The sequence below is a fragment of the Heterodontus francisci genome, chromosome 36, assembly GCF_036365525.1.
Source record: "Heterodontus francisci isolate sHetFra1 chromosome 36, sHetFra1.hap1, whole genome shotgun sequence".
In the NCBI taxonomy this organism is placed as follows: Eukaryota; Metazoa; Chordata; class Chondrichthyes; order Heterodontiformes; family Heterodontidae; genus Heterodontus; species Heterodontus francisci.
In genome coordinates this window covers 25,272,718-25,292,951 of record NC_090406.1, presented here as the reverse complement: position 1 = coordinate 25,292,951, position 20,234 = coordinate 25,272,718, and the positions used below count along the sequence as shown (strand labels likewise).

The 20,234-nt window shown below is 42.6% G+C and overlaps 1 protein-coding gene across 2 annotated transcripts in view; it reads left to right on the top strand.

Annotated features, from left to right (window-relative positions):
- fzr1a (fizzy/cell division cycle 20 related 1a) overlaps positions 1–20,234 on the top strand; it is a 67,218-nt gene that overhangs the window by 5,159 nt on the left and 41,825 nt on the right. For both annotated transcript variants that reach the window (XM_068016374.1, XM_068016375.1), the window contains exons 3-4: positions 4,279–4,404; positions 8,310–8,373. In XM_068016374.1, coding sequence (XP_067872475.1) covers positions 4,279–4,404; positions 8,310–8,373 — 190 coding nt within the window. The remainder of the gene's footprint in view (positions 1–4,278; positions 4,405–8,309; positions 8,374–20,234) is intronic.

The window sequence follows — 20,234 nt, the reverse complement described above, 5'->3', positions numbered from 1 at the left end:
CAGATGAGCCATGATCTTATTGAATGGCGCAGCAGACTCGAAGGGCTGAGTGGCCTCCTACTGCTCCTAATTCGTATGTTCGATTGTATGTTTGTATGATCTCAACCAATATACTCACTCCAAATGCAGCCCAAATTTTACAGGACAAAATTTATACTTGTTCTGTTGAGTGGTTCTCCCATTTCAAGTTAAAATAGTATGAGAATTTCACACATCTGCTATTGCACTTCGCCAAGATCCTGGTGACAGCATTGAATTAATGGTTCTTCACCAGTTATACTGCCATTTTTGTATAGGCGGATGTATTTTTGGATGCATATTGACGCAAAATCAGTGGTACTGTAACCCTGTTAAGAGCATGTTCAGTCAAAGTGAGGCTGGTTTTATCTTCAAATGATGTAGAAACAAAGGTTTCCTTCAAAGGTACAAGGAACTACTTTGTGCCAGTTGGCATACTGTAGGCAAAATTATGTTCGGGACTACATTTTTGTCATTGATCTGTTATAGCCTTAATAAATTTAATGAATAGCAATAAGTCGGGAAAAAACTTTAAAACTGGTGAAGCAAAGTACCAGCATTGACATTTTGTAAGTGAAGTGACTAAGGAATACCTGACGGCATGACGACTTCTCCCCTGAGGTTTGAAAACTGAACAAGTTCTCAACGATTTCTTATGAAAATTAAGGATCATTGTGGAGACTTTGTGTAGGAGCTTTTGGTATATCTATAAAATGAAAAATGGGAAACCATAATGTACAGGGCACTGGTGACGTGGAGTCCTTTACTCCATCTTTGGTTAGACTATGACTGAGCTCCATCATGGAATTCTACATGGGAATGAGAAATGGGACAAATACAAAAGAGATTGGATTATGAACTGGAACGGTGACTTAGACCTTAGATGTCCAACTTGGAAGTAAGTTTTACTTGATTGCAAATGGGTATGGTCATAAAGTTGTATTAAATTTAATCTTTGTTCTAGCCAAGGAATCAATAAAACTAGGTACATAGTACAGTAAGTGGCGATCACTATGTAACTCAGGCGTCAGGTTGACAGTCTGACTACAGCCCTTATTAAGGTAAGAAGTTTACAACTATCTCTAGTGAAATGTCTCAAGCCATGTTTGTACACTGTCAGCTATATAAAAGCAGTTCAATGAATAGCCAGGATTAATAAAATTGCAAGGCTGTCTATTTCACTGCCAAGGAACAGTTTGAATTTCATTTTTAAAGTTTTTAATATTGAGAGATAACACAAGTTTATCCAGCATTTGGAAGCCAGTGAGCAAGCATAGGTGCACAGTGCCATTTTCCATGAGCAGAGACCAACAAAGGAGCTAGCATCATGGCCTACTACTCCCCATGTTGCGCTCTTTAAATACAGAACTGAGACATGTAGTATAAATGGCTCCTAAATGACCAATCTTAGCTAAGCAGGTTAGTGTTTCCCTACAGTGAGAAGGAAAAAAATCTGCCATTCTAGATTGTTCCTGCATCTTCTACTCACAGAATGTGAGCAGAGAAGGAGGCCATTTTGGCCCACACAAGTCTGGTGGCTCTCGGCAAACTACCCGCTTAGACCCATCCTCATATACATTTTGTTTTATTCAAATTTGTTTGACCATGTAGCTGCTTTGCCAAAAATAACTTTTAAGAATGCAATATACTCTTAATCTCTTGAATTGATGAATATGAATTTTGACCAAACAAAATGTTTTATTTAAGGTGCTTGATTTGACTTACTGGAGAATTAGGGAAGCACTGACTTTGAATTAACAGGATATTTCAATCTGCCCATGTTATTACAGTCCATGGCTAAAGGCAATTTTTGCTTAAAACTGTTTTTTGGCAGTATGTGATTTTTTTTCATTTGGAAAGCAGAAAGTCTGCTACATTGTTTGAATTTCTCAAGTTGGCTTAGACACTCACATGATCGAACTTGTCAGCTATGTGCACACAAACACATACTCTGGAAGGACACATTTTACTTACTCAATTCCAGAAAACTTAAGCGTCGGTTATCTGGAGGGGTATTACATGAATTTAACAAGCTAAACCATGTAGATCACCAAAGCTGCTTCCCATTGTTTTTGTTTACCTAGGTCTATTCTACGCATTAGGCTTGTTGTGTTAGTTGTAGGCGAGTGCAAAGAATCCAGTCACCAGTGTCAGGTCTACGCCTTCAAGTTCCATTTGTGAGCTCATTGGTAATGCCATGAGTACTGGAGACCTTTCTGGTTCAGATATTGGATTACCTCTATTAGGACTCCCCTTAACCTTGTAATCAAAATTGAGTTTTGATAGAGCCAGCAGGCAGAAGCTATTTCTTCTGCCAAGTGGGTCAGTAACTAGAGGTCATAGATTTAAAATAATTGGCAAAAGAACTGGGCGGCATAGTGGCGCAGTGGTTAGGGCAGCGCAGTGGTTAGCACCGCAGCCTCACAGCTCCAGTGACCCGGGTTCGATTCTGGGGGCTGCCTGTGCGGAGTTTGCAAGTTCTCCCTGTGACCGCGTGGGTTTCCGCCGGGTGCTCCAGTTTCCTCCCACAGCCTTGCAGGTTGATAGGTAAATTGCCCCTAGTATAGGTAGGTGGTAGGGGAATTGAGGGAAGGTGGGAATGTGAGAGGGTAATGGGATTAGTATAAATGGGTGGTTGATTTTCGGCACAGACTCGGTGGGCTGAAGGGCCTGTTTCAGTGCTGTATCTCTAAATAAATAAAATAAACTAGAGTGGAAGTGAGGAGAAATTTCTTCACAGAGTTGTTGAGATCTGAAACACCCTACCGGAAAGGGTGTTGGTATCGGATTTCATGGGAACTTTTAAAAGGCAATTGGAAAGGTATTTAAAGAGGACTAATTTGCAGGGTTATGAGAAAAAAGCTGGAGTGTGGGATTAAATTAGACAACCCTTTCAAAGAGCCAGTACAGCCATGACAAGTTAGATGGTCTCCTCCTGCGCTGTCAGATTCTGTGATCCTCCTGACTACAATTTGGACACGCCATGTCCCATTGAGCCGTGGTTCCACCAATTATACGTGCAGAATTTCAACAAGAACTGGGTTACAAAAGGCAAGCAATCAAGGTAGGCTGTAATCGTTGATATATGCCACATGTTCTGATACCCAGTCACCATATCATATCTTCTAGCAGCTGTTATGCCTAGTCTGAGTTTCTTCATCTGTTGACAGCTTGTAACGTCATAAATACTTTAATATTTTGTGCATCCAAGGGCCATGCAGTGTACCAAACGTGCTCGTCAAACTGCTTAACCCTGTCCTTCATGAGGTGTACTTGTAATAGGCTGGAACCCATTTTCCCTGCTTGCTGTTTTTGCCATAAGTGTACCTCCTGGTTTGGTCTTGAATCTAGTACATAGCTTTTGAATTTCTCTCACATCAAGCCCTCCATTGCATGCCCAGCAGTTCTGAACCATGAAGGTCTGTTTGGACACTTATAATACTCTAAACGGTTAACCTGCATTGGGATTTTGCTATAATTGGAGGAAGATCGAAAGGGCCTTTCATTTCTTCTTGATCTGTGTCCAGGCAGAAGTTGGCATCTATCAATAATGGGACAGATCCCATTGTATCTTCCAATCAATCTCTTGAAGTTCTTCGAGCTGTACAAAGCCAGAATACTGCAGCTAGGGGGATCTGCTACCATATCACACTGGCTAAACCTTTTTTTCCCAATGTATTAAGTAGTGTAAACCATAACCTTCCAGCTGCAAGCAACATCATATCTGCAAAAGAAGCATTTCAATAGTCAAAAAAAACGACAAGGAGACATCCTGAGTCCATCCAAACATCACTGAAGACATTGAATAAATAGGTCTACAAGTAAAGTGATCTAATTATATCTTGCCATATCTGTCCTCTAGGAGATAAGTTTGGATGTATGGTGATGCATGATGGATACTTTTGGTAAGACTGTGGGTTTCTAAGTCAGTCAGCAACTGTAAAAATGGAGAAAAAATGAGTTAATGTGAAGTTGAGATCCTTTTTCTGACAACACATGAAACATTAACTTGTGTTTTCACAGATGTTGGCCTGTTGTATATTTCCAAGACTTTGTTTTTATTTCAGATTTCTGGTATTGCAGTTGTTTTCACTTCTAGTTTTCTGAACATGAGCTGAAACTCAAGAAACCGAGAAGAAATTAAAACTGAAGCTACAGTAGAATAAGTTAATGCTATCTCTAATTTTATAATTATATTTTGATCATAATTTATTTTGTATCTTAATTTAATGCCATGCTCCATTTCTGGATTTTGTTCAGATATCTGAAGTTAGAAGAACTTTAACGCCTTCGAATTCACCAGTGTCGTCACCAAGTAAAAGTGGAGACCGGTTTATTCCTTCAAGAGCAGCAGCAAACTGGAGTATAAACTTCCACAGAATTAATGTATGTTATTGTTTGAAAGCATTCAATAATGTAAGCATTTTGGGGGGGAAATATTTGTATGTTGAGAATTAGATTAAAATGGCCTTAAATGCTTGCTTTAATGAGGTTCAATTACTTTCATTGTTCCTTATTCAACATAACCCTCAATCTTTAGGGATCCAGATGAACCTAGTTATATTTTAATTGCTGCTGCTATTGCACCATCAAGATTCTGTAAAGTAACAAAACATAATTAATCCTTAGCTTGCTACTCGCTGATTTTTATTGTGGATTCAAATAGAATTTTAGGCTTCAGTAGATTATATTGAATTAAAAATCTTTTTAGGTGAGTAGCACTCTTATTGCTGTGCCTGAGCATGCCTTTTGAATGCAGATAGGTTTACTAAATTTGCTGTAAATTGCCTGAATTTGTAGATTGACCTTGTTCACCATCTTGTCTGATTTCCCAGACAGTGATGGATATGAAAAGAGAAGGGATTGACCAGGTGAAGTGTAGGTTGACTGGAAGAAAGTACTTTCAGTGTAGCTTAATTCCCAGACATCTTTTTCTCTCCTCTTCCCCTCCCATCAACCCTTCAGATAGCTCCAGTTATGTGGGGAGAGGAGGCATTATGACCATACAAGTTAGGAGCAGAAGTAGGCCATTCAGCCTGTGGAGCCTGCTCCGCCATTTAGTAGATCATGGCTGATCTGTTTCTGTCTCGAATTACACATTCCCACCTACCCCCGATAATCTTTGATTCCCTTGCCTAACAAGAATCTATCTACCTCTGCCTTAAAAATATTCAATGACCCCACCTCCACCACCTTCTGAGGTAGAGAATTCCAAAATCTCTCAACCCTCAGAGAAAAAGATTCTCCTCGTCTCTGCCCTAAAAAGGCAACACCTAATTTTCAAACAGTGGCCCCTAGTTCTGGACTCACCCGCAAGAGGAAACATCCCCTCCACATTCACCCTGTCAAGACCATTCAGGATCTTATATACTTCAAACAAGTAGTGTTCATAAGGGAAATCTCCATTTTCCTACCTTTGCTTGCCTCAAAGAGCAGTGCTGAACCAATGCTTGCAGCAGGTCTGCCAATGAATGACTTTATTTTAGTACCAAAAATTAGCATCCTTCTCTATTTGGAGTAGTCAGGAATATAAAACTTCAGTCCTTTGTGAAAAAGGACTTGAGAAATAGGCACTGAGCAGTAATGAAAGATTTGGGGAGATGAACAAAAGCATGATTGAAAGTGCAGCGGAATATAGGTCAGCCCATTTTAAATGGTATTAAATTATTATTTTTGTGGAAATTTGCTTCTGCCTTGAAGTATTTTTCTCTAGGAGTCACATTATAGGCTGCGTTTGCTGACAACGCAACCACTAGGTGACTCAGTACTGGCACATGCGCCAATGCAGCCTCTTCCACTGGAAAGTCACTGTCTGCGACGTTCAGGCAGCTGCCAGGATTAAAGATGGCGCTGCTCAATTTATCACAGGAAATGCTTATGGCTAGTTAGTTCTAGCAAACTAACCTTATTTTAATAATAAGAACAGAAAGTGCTGGAAAAACTCAGCAGGTCTGGCAGCATTTGTGGAGAGAGAAGCAGAATTAACGTTTCAGGTCAGTGATCCTTCTTCAGAACTCCAGTTCTGAGGAAGGGTCACTGACCTGAAACGTTAACTCTGTTTCTCTCTCCACAGATACTGCCACACCTGCTGAGTTTTTCCAGCACTTTCTATTTTTATTTCAGATTTTCAGTGTCAGTAGTATTTTGCTTTTTATTATATAACCTTACATTAAGTTGGATGGAAGCCGAGTAATATACTAGAATATATGTAGAATAGGATACTAAATGCAATCCTCAGATCCATTTAATATTCCAGTAATCCTATTAAATACAAAAGGAATTTTATGATTGAATTTCCATGTTCTGATACTTTTGGGAGATAGTGAATTGGCACCCCAATCGATGGAGAAGAAAATCGGGCAGAGTATAAAATGTGCTGCCAATTTGTTATCCACATTTTATATGACTGACCAGGACTGATTTCACCCCAACTTAGCTACTGGCTGCTCTCCTCCCTCCCACCCCTCAGCAAGTCGCTCCAATTCTCGAATTCTCCCCCCCCCCCCCCCGGCCGATTGTTCCTTGCTTTGTGCCACCCCGCTCTCCGGCCGCTAGCTCCCCACTCGCCCAAAGAAGCAAGGCGGCCTGCGAGGGGTGACTGGGCGACATAGGGACAAGTGGCCGAGAGGAGGGAAGCAGCGCAGCCTGGAGCAGGGGGAAGCGGGGAGTGAGCAGCCGGAGAGCGGAGTGGCATGAAGCGAGGAGCAGGGAGCAATCGGCCAGGGGAGTGGGGCCGGTGGGAGCAGCGAGGCCTGGGGTGAAGTGGCCAGAAAGGGGCGGGGGGTGGTGGAGAGAGCACAAGGCCTGGAGCGAGTTGCCGAGGGAGGAAACCGTGGGGCAGGAACAAGTAGCTGAGTTGGGGGGGAGCAAGTGTTAGCGATCGAGTTCCAGCCTCTCAATCTCCCATTCAGCCGGTCCCTCCAGCCAAGTGGGGGGCTGGGTACCTGATGCCGCTTTATCGTGCATGCACGAAGACTGAGCAGGCGTGGATATGCAATATGATGTTGGCGCTACGCGATGATGTTATCCCGCGCATGCGCCACTTAGTCCTGGCAAGATGTAGGCTGCGTATGTGCAGAGCTTGGAGCACTCTGATGATGTCAGCAGGCCACTGCGTTGTCCAGAGTCACTTTGTATATATAAATACATAGATTTATAATAAACCCATAAAATAGTCATTTGACTAGACGGCATGCTAATATTTACTAAGTAGTAAATTTCGCAGTATCTTTAATAGCTCCAAGTTCATTACAAGTAGATCCTGGCCTATTAGAGTACAAAATGATGCCAAGTCTGTGTTCTGTATACTCAACACCCTTTAAACCTATACAATTGCTAAGATTTTTTTGCTGTGGCAAGCAGCAGTGCTCCAATTCTGGCCTTTATGAGCATCCCCAACTATAATCCTTCTACTCTTGGTGGCTCCGTCTTCAGCTGCCAAGACCCTAAGCCCTGAAATTTTCTCTATAAACCTCTCTGCTTCACTTCCTCTCTTTCCTCCTTTAAGACATTCCTTAAAATCTACCTTTTGTGATTTAAGCTTTTGGTCCTAATAACTTTTCCTGCAGCCTGCTATCAAATTTTGTGAGTTGCGTTTCTGTGAAGTGTGTTGGGATGTTTTGTTACATTAACGGTGCTGTATAAATACAGGATGTTGTAAGGTCTAGGAGCTATTGGATTGTTCCCCGAATTGTGAGTCTTTTTATTTTCTTTGAGGAATGCTGCATGGCTCAGATTACCTTTTTGAAAAATATCCCCGAAGTCTGAAGCTGAAACTTTGAGATCTCTAATCATGGAGCTGCTTAAAAAAAACTTGGGCATAGCAAAATGTCTGCCTTCTATCTTTTAACCCATCTGATATAAAATTTGGCTTGAATCTTGTCAGCAGTGATTTTGTTTTTAATTAAATTACCAGATTTTCTATTTCTGTTGAAGTCAGTGGATATCATTGTCTTAATTGATTAACCAAATTTGTGTTTTAAAAAGCAATAAGCATATCTTTTCTAAAAAAAAAATTCATGGTCAGCGAAACTATAACTAATCACAGCATATGTGATTTGACAGTGGTAAAACTATATTGTTCACTGACCCACATGCTACTAATGTGCATGTTGATCTGACTAAGACCAGACCAGCAGCCAGGAAAACAAAATTATTGGTCTGTAGCAAAAAAAAAGAGACATGCTGATCTGCAAACATCACCATTTCTAAGATGGTGCTGCATGAATGATCTGCGTAAAATTGAGCATTAAGTACATATACTTGAACTTTTATTTTTGTCTCTGTTCTAGGAAAATGAAAAATCACCCAGTCAAAACAGAAAAGCAAAAGATGCAACCTCTGACAATGGCAAAGGTTCAGTACATACATTTTAGTTATTTTAATTATTCCTTATTCAAGTCCAATAGACTAAAATTTTTGAATCTTTATACGCATTCAGAAAAGACAGTTTTGCAGATTGTCTGTACTTAAAGAAAAAATGTAACAAGGTAAAGCAATAGTGTGTGGGAACTGTTGTGGGACGACCTTAAGAGCGGAGCACCTTAAAAAGCTGTAAGTGAAGGTAGGTCACTGGAGGAAGTGATGTTGCATCTCTCGTAACCAGGGAGTTGTGGGTGTAGCCCAACAGAGTGAGATGTGTTTAGATAGGTGTGTGTGTGTGTTTTTATCTTTTTTATTTATTTATATATATATATTGTATATACCCACATTTTCTTTGGATATTACTTGTAGTCCCGTGAGTCTTACAATAGTTCACATATCATAGGAATTACATGGAGGCAATGTTTGGAATATATATTTTCTGAAGACCACCAGATATTACATCATGCCAATGTTCTGAAGAACACACCAACAGAGAACAAGGAAACAGTTGGCAGTAGACCCCGCAACAGTGCAATAAGCAAGGCTACTGACAGGACCCTGGGGGTGTTGAAACTCTGAGTACAATAGGCAATTTGTCAGGGGATCAGAGCTTTCAACTAATCTGGCAACGGGTCAGAAAATTTGGAAAGTAGCACAACCATAGCTGCTTTAGTTTTCCCAGGTTTTTTTTCACTTTGAGAGCAGGGCCAAAACCAGGAAGAGACAGAAGAACTCAACAGCACCACTGGAGGTACACAGCACAGTGAAAAGCCTGTTTGTGGCAGCTGCTGGTACTGCAAGCTGCAGTACTCTCCATAGGAAAAAAAAAAGAGCTGTGCAAACAGAAAGCAGCTGTGGTGTCTACTCTTAAAGGGGCTGGCCTGCAGGAAACAAAACTGTCTAAAACCAGAGAAAAGGGTGTGTCCAAAAAAAACCTGTTAAAATTCCTATTTATTTTTTAAAAAGCAGGATCATTAAGACAAGGGCTTTCAGATATCCAGTTATAGATTGGAAGGCATCGGACCTGGCATCAGAGTTTAAAGTGTTTAGTCAGCAAATGGAACTGTTTCCTGGATCAAGAATATTAACATTACAAAGGAGGAGGTGTTGGAGGTTTTGAAGCGCATTAAGGTGGATAAATCCCCAGGGCCTGACCAGGTGTATCCTAGGATGCCATGGGAAGCAAGGGAGGAGATTGCTGGGGCCCTGGCTGAGATTTTTGTATCATCGTTAGCCACGGCTGAGGTACCGGAAGACTGGAGAAAAGCTAATGTTGTGCCTTTATTTAAGAAGGGCAGCAGGGATAAGCCAGGGAACTACAGCCGGTGAGCCTTACATCAGTGGTGGGAATGTTATCGGAAGGGATTCTGAGAGACAGGATTTATATGCATTTGGAAAGGCAGGGTCTGATTAGGGATAGTCAGCATGGCTTTGTGCGTGAGAAATCATGTCTCACGATTTGATTGAGTTTTTTGAGGAGGTGACCAAGAGGATTGACGAGGGCAGGGCGATGGACGTTGTCTACATGGACTTTAGCAAGGCCTTTGACAAGGTCCCGCATGGTAGGCTGGTCCAGAAGGTTCGAACACATGGGATCCAGGGTGAGCTAGCTAATTGGATACAAAATTGGCTTGGTGGTAGTGGAGGTTTGTTTTACAGATTGGAGGTCGGTGACCAGTGGTGTGCCGCAGGGATCGGTGCTGGGCCCTCTGTTGTTTGTCATATGTATTAATGACTTGGATGTGAATGTAGGGGGCATGATTAGTAAGTTTGAAGATGACACCAAAATTGGTGGTCTCGTGGACAGTGAAGAAGGTTGTCTAAGGTTACAACAGGATATAGATCAACTGGGAAAGTGGGCAAGGGATTGACAAATGGAATTTAATGCAGACAAGTGTGAAATGATGTATTTTGGGAAGTTAAACCAGGAGAGGACATATACAATGAATGGCAGGGCCCTGGGGAGTGTTGAACAGAGAGATCTTGGGGTGCAAGTACATAGTTCCCTGAAAGTGGCAACACAGGTAAACAGGGTGGTGAAGAAGGCATATGGCATGCTTGCCTTCATTGGCCGAGGCATTGAGTACAAGAGTTGGGACGTCATGTTACAGTTGTACATAACGTTGGTTAGGCTGCATTTAGAGTACTGTGTGCAGTTCTGGTCGCCGCACTACAAAGAAGATGTGATTAAGCTAGAGAAGGTACAGAAAAGATTCACAAGGATGTTGCCTGATTTGGAGGGCTTGAGTTATAAAGAGAGATTGGATAGGCTGGGTCTGTTTTCCCTGGAGCGAAGGAGGCTGAGAGGGGACATGATAGAGGTATATAAAATTATGAGAGGCATAGATAGGGTAGATAGCCAGAGTCTGTTTCCCATGGTAGGGGTGACTAAAACGAGAGGGAGGAGGTTTAAAGGGGATCAAAGGGGTAAATGTTTTACACAAAGAATAGCGGGTATCTGGAACGAGCTGCCAGAGGAGGTGGTGGAGGCAGGAACAGTAGCAACATTTAAGAGACATCTGGACAGGTACTTGAATGAGCAAGGTATAGAGTGATATGGAATTAATGCAGGCAAGTGGGATTAGTGTAGATGAGCATTATGGTCGGCATGGACGCGGTGGGCCAAAGGGCTTGTTTCTATGCTGTACGTCTCTGACTCTAGGAAGTGAGCGAACCAGAGAAACAAGCTATCAAAATTAAGATAGCACTGGGCAACGAAGGCCTGCATCGGATCCATACATCAGGATTGTCAGTGGAGGACCAGAAGGTCCCTAGCAAGCTATGGACATCCTGAAGCAGCAACCCAAGGTGAAAATAAATTTCCGAGTAGGTCGGCTTGAGCTTATGACCTACCGGCAAAGTCCATTAACCAGTTTGTTGCAAGGTGCCAAGACAAAGCTCAATATTGGGAATTTGCAGATATTGAATTGCCAGAATGGATTATAGAGCGAGTAATCGCATTCAAAAAAACCCACTGGGAGAAAAAAAGGAAAAGGCACACACTTAATGATCGAAGGAAATTTGAAGCCATCGTAGCTGGACCATGTGAAGGTGAGAAAAGGGTGGAAATTGGAAACAACGTTGATAAAGTTTACCAGTTCGGGACGGGAGCACGCAACGGCACTGGTATAGTTATCAATGTACCGGAAAAAGAATTGGGAGAGGGTGGCCTGAGTAGGACTGGAACAAGGTACGTTCAGCATATCCCACAAAAAGACAAGCATGACTAGGACCCATGCGGGTACCCATGGAAACACCTTTTACTTGAATGAAGTGAGAGGAGTTGAAGGAGAAATTGTTGAATGTGAGAACAAGTTCAGCCAGGTGGAGGAGGGTGGTGATGGATGGGGACTGGTTGGGCCTCTGCTCAAGGAAGAAGCAGAGAACCCTCAAACCGTTATGGTGGGGGATAGTCATGTGACCAGCTGGTTTAACCAATTTGTGGATTGTATCACCTTATCAGTTTCTGGAATGCTCCTCTTACAGACAACACTTGGTGATCAAAGTCCATTTTAGGATAAGTGGATAAGGGAAGTAACCTCTCTTGTCCCTATTGGTATGCAAATGTCTTCCATCCAAGTCTGGCAGCCCTTGTAATGGGCCTTCTCTTCCCAGCAACAATTTGAAATTTAATGTCCATATGGCAAAATAAATATGCCTCATTCTTGGCAGGTGGGGGTCCAGCATGACAATACACAATTGAGAAGTTTAAAAGTGGAGCTGGAGATGAGATAGAGTGCAATGGAGTCATCTGCCGAGTGCATCAGCATTCGATTGGTGCAGCTCCATTTACATGCGTGCTGAAGAAAAATGGCTATCAGAATTTGCTTAGACCTGCGATGTCTGAATTTAGCCCTCGAGATGCGGGCATAAAATCCCAACCCTGGAGGAGCTGGTGCTGAGTATTTTTCAAAGCAAAATGCAAAGCATCACTACTGGTCTGTCCACTTAGCCAAGAAGTCCCAGCTGCTCACAACTTTTAGAATTTCGTTTAGTTTGTGCATCAGCCAGGACATTTTCCAACAGTACACTGATAGGATAATGGAAAATGTTCCGGGCCGTATCTGTATAGCCAACGATATTGTGGTGAAGGGGTGGGCCAAAGCCGAGCACCACCGAAACTTGCATTTGCTAATGCTAGTTGCTCATCATGAGGGCCTTGTGTTTAATAGCAAGAAGTGCCAGGTCAACCTTGGGCACGTCATCTTCTTGGGATCGGTATATTCCGTCACAGGAATACAGCTAGACCCAGATAAGATTGAAGATGTCAGAGCCGTATCAATTCCTGAAGACCTACAGCGGTGTCTAGGACTGTTAAACCTTTTGGCCCTATAGATCCTCAGTCTTGGTGAGCAAGCAGCACTGCTTGGGGAACTGCTGCGTAAAGATACCCCTTATTTCCGGCAGGAAGACTGCCAGCAGGTATGAGTCCTTAAGGTTAGCTCTGAGTCAAGACAGCGTGCTCTAGTATTACAACCTGACCAAAGAGGCCACGTTCGAGATTGAACATCCCAGAGGGATTAGGCGCCTGCATCATGCAAGAAGGGAAGCCTTCGCGTCAGAGTTTTTCGCAAACCCAATCCCATTACTCTAACATCAAATGTGAAACCTTAGCCCTGGTTTTTGGTATCGCTAGGTTTCACACGTACATGTTTGGAAAACATTTTACTGTGGATACTCAGCACAAGCCACTTGAACTTATATGGCACAAACGGTCATGAGTGCTGCTCTGCGGTTAGAGACTTTTGGTGAAGGTCCAGGGCTCGACTGATGTCCGATTATAAAGCAGGCAGCAGAATGGTCACATCAGACACCCTGACCTGATTGCCAAACCCAAATATGCAGATAACTTGCTAGATTTGCATGGTCCACGGTGTGGGGGCTACTGAACTTGAGAATGTCCTGAAGATGAACTTCATGAGTTTTGGATCCCAAAAATGTGACGGCACGTGACCCTACCCTAATATTATTGTGGAAGGATGGCCTAACACCGTACAGGAAGCAACCAAACTATGCTGTTTCGGGCCGTATTGGGACGAGCTCTGTATATCACAAGGAATGATTTTTCAAGGGGAAACTAGTCCTGATAAGGAAGCTCTGTGTTCTGATCTTCTAGGGAAGACTGGTCTGTAAAATGAAAGCCCATGGGATACAGAGGAATGTGGCAGGTTGGATTCAGAATTAGCTCAGGGACAGGAAACAAAGGGTAGTAGTCAACGGATGTTTTTGTGAATGGAAAGCTGTTTCCAGTGGTGTTGCACAGGGCTCAGTGCTGGGTGCCTTGCTGTTTGTGGTATAAATTATTTGGACTTAAATGTGGGAGGTCTGATTGGGAAATTTTGTTGATGACACAAAAATTGGCCTTGTAGTTGATAGTGAAGAGGATAGCTGTAGACTCCAGAATGATATCAATGGTTTGGTTGAGTGGGCAGAAAAGTGGCAAATTGCATTCAATCCAGAGAAGTGTGAGGTAATGCATTTGGGGAGGGCAAATAAAGCGAGGGAATACACAATAAATGGGAGGATATTGAGAGGGATAGAAGAAGTGAGAGACCTTGGAGTGCATGTCCACAGGTCCCTGAAGGTGGCAAGACAGGTAGATAGAGTGGTGAAGAAGGCATATGGAATTCTTTCATTTATTGGCCGAGGTATAGAATACAAAAGAAGGGATGTAATGCTGGAATTGTATAAAACGCTGGTTAGGCCACAGCTGGAGTATTGCGTACAGTTCTGGTCACCACATTGCAGAAAGGAAATGTTTGCTCTGGAGAGAGTACAGAGGAAATTTACAACAATGTTGTCAGGACTTGAAAATTGCAGCTGTGAGGAAAGATTGGGTAGACTGGGATTGTTTTCACTAGAACAGAGGAGGCTGAGGGGTGACTTAATAGAGTTGTACAAAATTATGATGGGCCTAGATAGAATGGACAGGAAGGACCTGTTTCCCCTAGCAGAGAGGTCAATTACCAGAGGGCACAGACTTGAGGTGATTAATAGAAGGATTAGAGGGGACATGAGGAAAGACTTTTACCCAGAGGGCGGTGGGTGTCCGGAATTCACTGCCAGCAACAGTGGTGGAGGCAGAAACCCTCAATTCTTTTCTTTGAGAAGGTACCTGGAAATGCACCTGAAGTACTGTAACCCGCAAGGCTGTGGCCCAGGTGCTGGAAAGTGGGATTTGATCAGATTGGGTGGCTAGTTTGTTCGGCCGGTACGGACACAACTGGCTGGATGGCCTACTTCTGTGCCGTAATTTTTCTATGGTTCTTTGATGTTCTAACCCAACTGCATGAAGGGCATTTGGGAATAGAACATACCAGACGCCTTGTCGGACAAACTCTTGATTCCTGGCCAGTAGACAGTGGTGTTGAGATGTGATGATGGTGAAATCCTGTGAGGCATGTCAAAGTTGTTAGCCAAATCAACAGAAGGAACCCTTGATCCCACATGAAACACCCATGGGCGAAGATCGATGCAGATTTATTTCACTTTCAAGGTGATGATTTCCTCCTTGTTCTGGATTACTTCAAGTTTCCAATCATCAGGCAGATACAGGATACGTCAAGTGCAGTAATTGCTGATATGCAACATTTAGCCTTTGTGGCATGGCGGGAAAAATTGGACTGAATTTTACCAGCACCTCGATGCCTTGGGGTCATGGTGGGGAGACCTGTAAAATGCTAGCGAGAGCAGCCCACGACGCCAAGAAGGCCCCACCGGATATTAGCAGTGGTGGCGAGGCCTCGATGCGCCCCCCCCACCTTCATTGAAATATTAAAATGTGGTTAATTTAAAATGCAGATGAACTTAGCTGCCAATGGCGGCTGTCCCATGCCAATTTTACGACTAACCGGCCGCAACCTGCGCGCCTTTGGAACTCCATCGGAGTTCCGAGGTGAGACTGGTGGGGAGGGGGTAGAAATAAAATTATCAGGGCGGGAGAGATGGGCAAAACTATTCCTATTCTGTGTGGGGGTAGTGGGAAGAGGTTGAGGGTCAAAGATACTGAAGTTTGTGGGGGGGTGGTGGTGAAGGTTCGTAATTTTACAAATTGGTTTTTCGAGGAGATGGGTTATTTTATTAGTTGATAACTCTGAGGAGGGGGGTGCGGAGAGAGAGATGTTAGAAAGGGGATGGAAAGTTTTTCTGACATTTTATTTGTAATTTCTGGCAGCCAGCACCTTTTAAAAACTTTTTGTAGTACTTGAAGGGCTTGAAGCTTTTAAAAAATGGTGCCAGCGGTGGCGCCGGACGCCGTTGCTGGGGACGTGGCGGCAGCCGCCTCCATTTTAAATGAGCCCCTGCACATAATATCGCAGGGACTCTGTGGTAGCACATCTGTGGCGGCGCGCTGATAAAATTCAGCCGGTTTACAAGGGAAATTAGAGATGGCATTAGATCCAAGGAAGAGGCATATAAAATTGCCAGGAAAAACAACAGACCTGAGGATTGGGAGCAGTTTAGAATTTAGCAAAGGAGCACCAAGGGATTGATTAAGAAGGGGAAAATAGAGTACGAGAGCAAGCTTGCGGGGAACATAAAAACTGACTGTAAAAGTTTCTATAGGTATGTGAAGAGAAAAAGATTGGTGAAGACAAATGTACAGTCAGAAACAGGGGAATTTATTATGGGGAACAAAGAAATGGCTGACCAACTGAATGCATACTTTGGTTCTGTCTTCACAAAGGAGGACACAAATATTATGCCAGAAATGTGAGGGAACACGGGGCTTAGTGAGAGAGAGAGAGAGGAACTAAAGGAAATCAGTATTAGTAGAGAAATGGTGTTGGGGAAGTTGATGGGATTGAAGGCCGATAAATCCCCAGGGCCTGATGTTATGCATCCCAGAGTACTTAAGGAAGTGGCCCTAGAGATAGTGGATGCATTGGTGGTCATCTTCCTACAGATTGGAGGGTAGCTAATCTAACCCTACTATTTAAAAAGGGAAGTAGAGAGAAAGCGGGGAATTATAGACCAGTCAGCCTGACATCAGTAGACATGAGTAGGATTTACGAAAAGGAAATCCTACTTGACAAATCTACTAGAATTCTTCGAGGACGTAACTAGTAGAGTTGATGAGGGGGAGCCAGTGGATGTGGTTTATTTGGACTTTCAGAAGGCTTTCGACAAAGTCCCACATAAGAGATTAGCATGTAGAATTAAAGCGCATGGGATTGGGGGTAGTGTATTGCGACGGATAGGAAATTGGTTGGCGGACAGGAAACAGAGTAGGGATAAATGGGTCTTTTTTCGACTGGCAGGCAGTGACTAGTGGGGTACTGCAGGGATCGGTGCTAGGACCCCAGCTATTCCCAATATATATTAATGATTTAGATGAGGGAACTAAATATAATATCTCCAAATTTGCAGACGACACAAAACTGGGTGGGAGGGTGAGTTGTGAGGAGGATGCAGAGAGGCCTCAGGGTGATTTGGACAAGTTGAGTGAGTGGGCTAATGCATGGCAGATGCAGTGTAATGTGGATAAATGTGAGGTTATCCACTTTGGTAGTAAAAACAGGAAGGCAATTATTATCTGAATGGCTATAAACTGATTTGCAGCGAGACCTGGGTGTTCTCATACACCAGTCGCTGAAGGTAAGCATGCAGGTGCAACAGGCGGTAAAAAAGGCAAATGGTATGTTGGCCTTCATAGCGAGAGGATTCGAGTACAGGAGCAGGGATGTCGCTGCAATTATACAGGGCCTTGGTGAGGCCACACCTGGAATATTATGTGCAATTTTGATCTCCATATCTGAGGAAGGATGTTCTTGCTATAGAGGGAGTGTAGCGAAGGTTTACCAGACTGGGATGGCGGGACTGACGTATGAGGAGAGGTTGAGTCGGTTAGGATTATATTTGCTGGAGTTCAGAAGAGTGAGGGGGGAATCTCATAGAAACCTATAAAATTCTAACAGGACTTGACAGGGTAGATGCAGGAAGGATGTTCCTGATGGTGGGGGAGTCCAGAACCAGGGGTCATATCTCAGGATACGGGGTAAACCTTTCAGGACTGTGATGAGGAGAAATTTCTTCACCCAAAGAGTGGTGAGCCTGTGGAATTCGCTACCACAGAAAGCAGTTGAGGCCAAAACATTGAATGTTTTCAAGAAGGAGTTAGATATAGCTTTTGGGTCTAAAGGGATCAACGGGTATGGGGCGAAAGCGGGAACAGGCTACTGAGTTGGATGATCAGCCATGATCATAGTGAATGGCAGAGCAGACTCGAAGGGCCGAATGGCCTACTTCTGCTCCTATTTTCTATATTTCTAAGACGTGTGCCAGGTGGGGAGTCTGTCTAGTGACATCATCGCCCGCCGCATTATCCAAAGTCCAATGGCATGGCTGAGCGCATGATGCGTACCATCTGCTAATTTTAAAATTATGCAAACGGGACAAGATCTCGAGGTTGCAGTGCTGGACCTCCAAGTTACTCCATCGGCAATGGGCGTACCGTCGCCTGAAAGTAGATGTTTGGAAGGCAGGTAAGGACTACCCTGCTAAGTCGATATCTTTCTAAATTTTCTACAGTAAAGGATATATTTCTGCTTAAATAAGGGAAGATGAAGGCATCGTAGGAAAGAAGGTCAAAGTCCTTAATCATGCGTTGGGAACTTGGTATCCTGCAGAGGTTGCTAGGATATGCAAGCAACCCAGGTTGTATGAGGTCTAGACACCCAATGGTGCGATTCTCAGATGAACTGAAGTCAACTCGCAATTGTATGACAACACTACATGTGACAACTATGTGGCATTGGCGACGTGTTAAAAGACAAAGTCTGAAGATGAACGTACAGAGGAAGAACATGCTAACCTGAGTTACCAAAGTCTCAGAGGAGTCGCCTAGATGAGCTCTGCTCTGGGGAGAGGATCACGATAACGAGAACGGGATGAATTGGAGAGTGTTAAACTCGCTCACTTTTAAATTGCATTTTGTTTTAATCATTTTATATTTAGTCCGAACCACAACATATTGTATTGTACTTAAGTTTTATATTTGGGGAAAAAAAGGGGGATGTTGTAGGACAACCTTAAGAGCGGACCCTCTTAAGCTGTAAGTGAAGATAACTGGAGGAAGTGATGTTGCATCACACATGACCAGGGAGTTGAGTATAGCCTGACAGAGTGAGATGTGTTTAGATGTGGCTCATACAGTAAGTGTGTGTATAAATGTTATAATAAAAAAACACTTTCTTTGGATATTGTAGTCCTGTAAGTCATGCAATAGTTCACATATCAAGGAAACAAGTAATATTACAAGAACTAATTTATTTTGCTGTTGAGGTTGGAAGTTAAGGCAGAAAATGTATTTTAAGATAATTACTGTGTTTCCTCTGTCTATTTGCCTTTTTCTTTCTCCGCTCTGGACTGTTCACCCTCTATCTTAAGGGAATCATCAGTCACTTAGCAGTCAGTTGCACCAACCACAATAACAGTCCACATTAACACAGGTGCACGAGTGACCCACTTTACCTCCATTGCTCCTTCACTAACTTCAACAAAGGGTACAAAAGCTCAAAAAGCAGAAACAAAATGCACCCAGTTACGTGGGAGGGAAGGTGTGAAGAGTCCCACTGTCAACCAAATCCTTGATTACAACCCATTCAATATTTAAAAAAATTAAAGGCATGTAAAGATTTAATTCCTAATTTGTTTTGTTTTAAAAAATCTTCACTAGATCTTATTTCACAGCTCTTGCAAAATATTTAATGTCAGTTATTTTACAACGATGGGGGAAAACAGAATCCATGACAAATCTTAAAAGAGAAGTGGGTGCATATTTGGAGAAGAAAAAATTTAAAACAGTATGAGCAAACTGTAATGGGATGGGACTAAAGGGCTAGGTATCGGCCTCCGTGAGCGGTAGAACTATTGTCTTTGAGTCAGATGGTTGCGGGTTCATAGCCTAGGCTGGCATTCCAGTGCAGTACTGTGGGAATGCTCCACTCTCAGCGATATAGTTTGTAATGTAAAATTGTGGCAGGTCAGTCCTCTCAGATAGCTATAAAGGATCCCATGAGACTATCTGAAGAAGAGTAGGTGCATTCTTCTAGTGTCCTGGCCAGTATCTATTTGTCACCAACATCACTAAAACAGAGTATCAAGTCATTTGTCGTCAATTTCTGAACAAAGTTGCAACTATCACATTTCCCTAAATTATAAATGTGACTACTTTTCAAAAGTACTCAATTGGCTGTGAAGTGCTTTGGAACATCCTGAAAGGTGCTATATTAATGCAAGTCCTTTGTCTTTCATGGCTCTTTAAGAGAGCTGATGCAGGATCATTGAATTGACTGCCCTTTTCCTGTATTGTAAAATTTTAGGATTAATTTGTTTTGTGGAAATGAGGAATAATTCTAACAATGCTAAAATTGAAATTATATGTAAACAAATGTTGACAATCTCAATAATTATTTTTGAAGTATCTGTTTCAAATAAATATTGTAAGTTTTAAAACAATTGATTCATATTTCTTCTATCTGAAGTAAATACTTATGGAATCATATAACGTTCTTCAAAGTTTACAAGCTGATCTTTGGCACCATTCACTGGAAGTGCAGTTAAATGGTAGTGAAAATGCACATGCACTGCAGTGGTCCTTGTGTGTGGGTCTACAGGTTAGGAGAGAAAGAAATAATGTAAAGGATCATAAGAGTAACAGTGAGGGACACAGTGTTAGCACACAGTTGGGAGGGACAAGATGAAGTATAAGAACTGCCACTGTGATGAGAATTCTAAGAATTCTTTTATTTATAAAGAGTTGGTTTAGTTCTTAGAATTGTAATCTTTTATTTCCCACTTGAGTTACCATAGATCGCAGCATATAAGTCGACCTTTGAAGCTTCCAAATA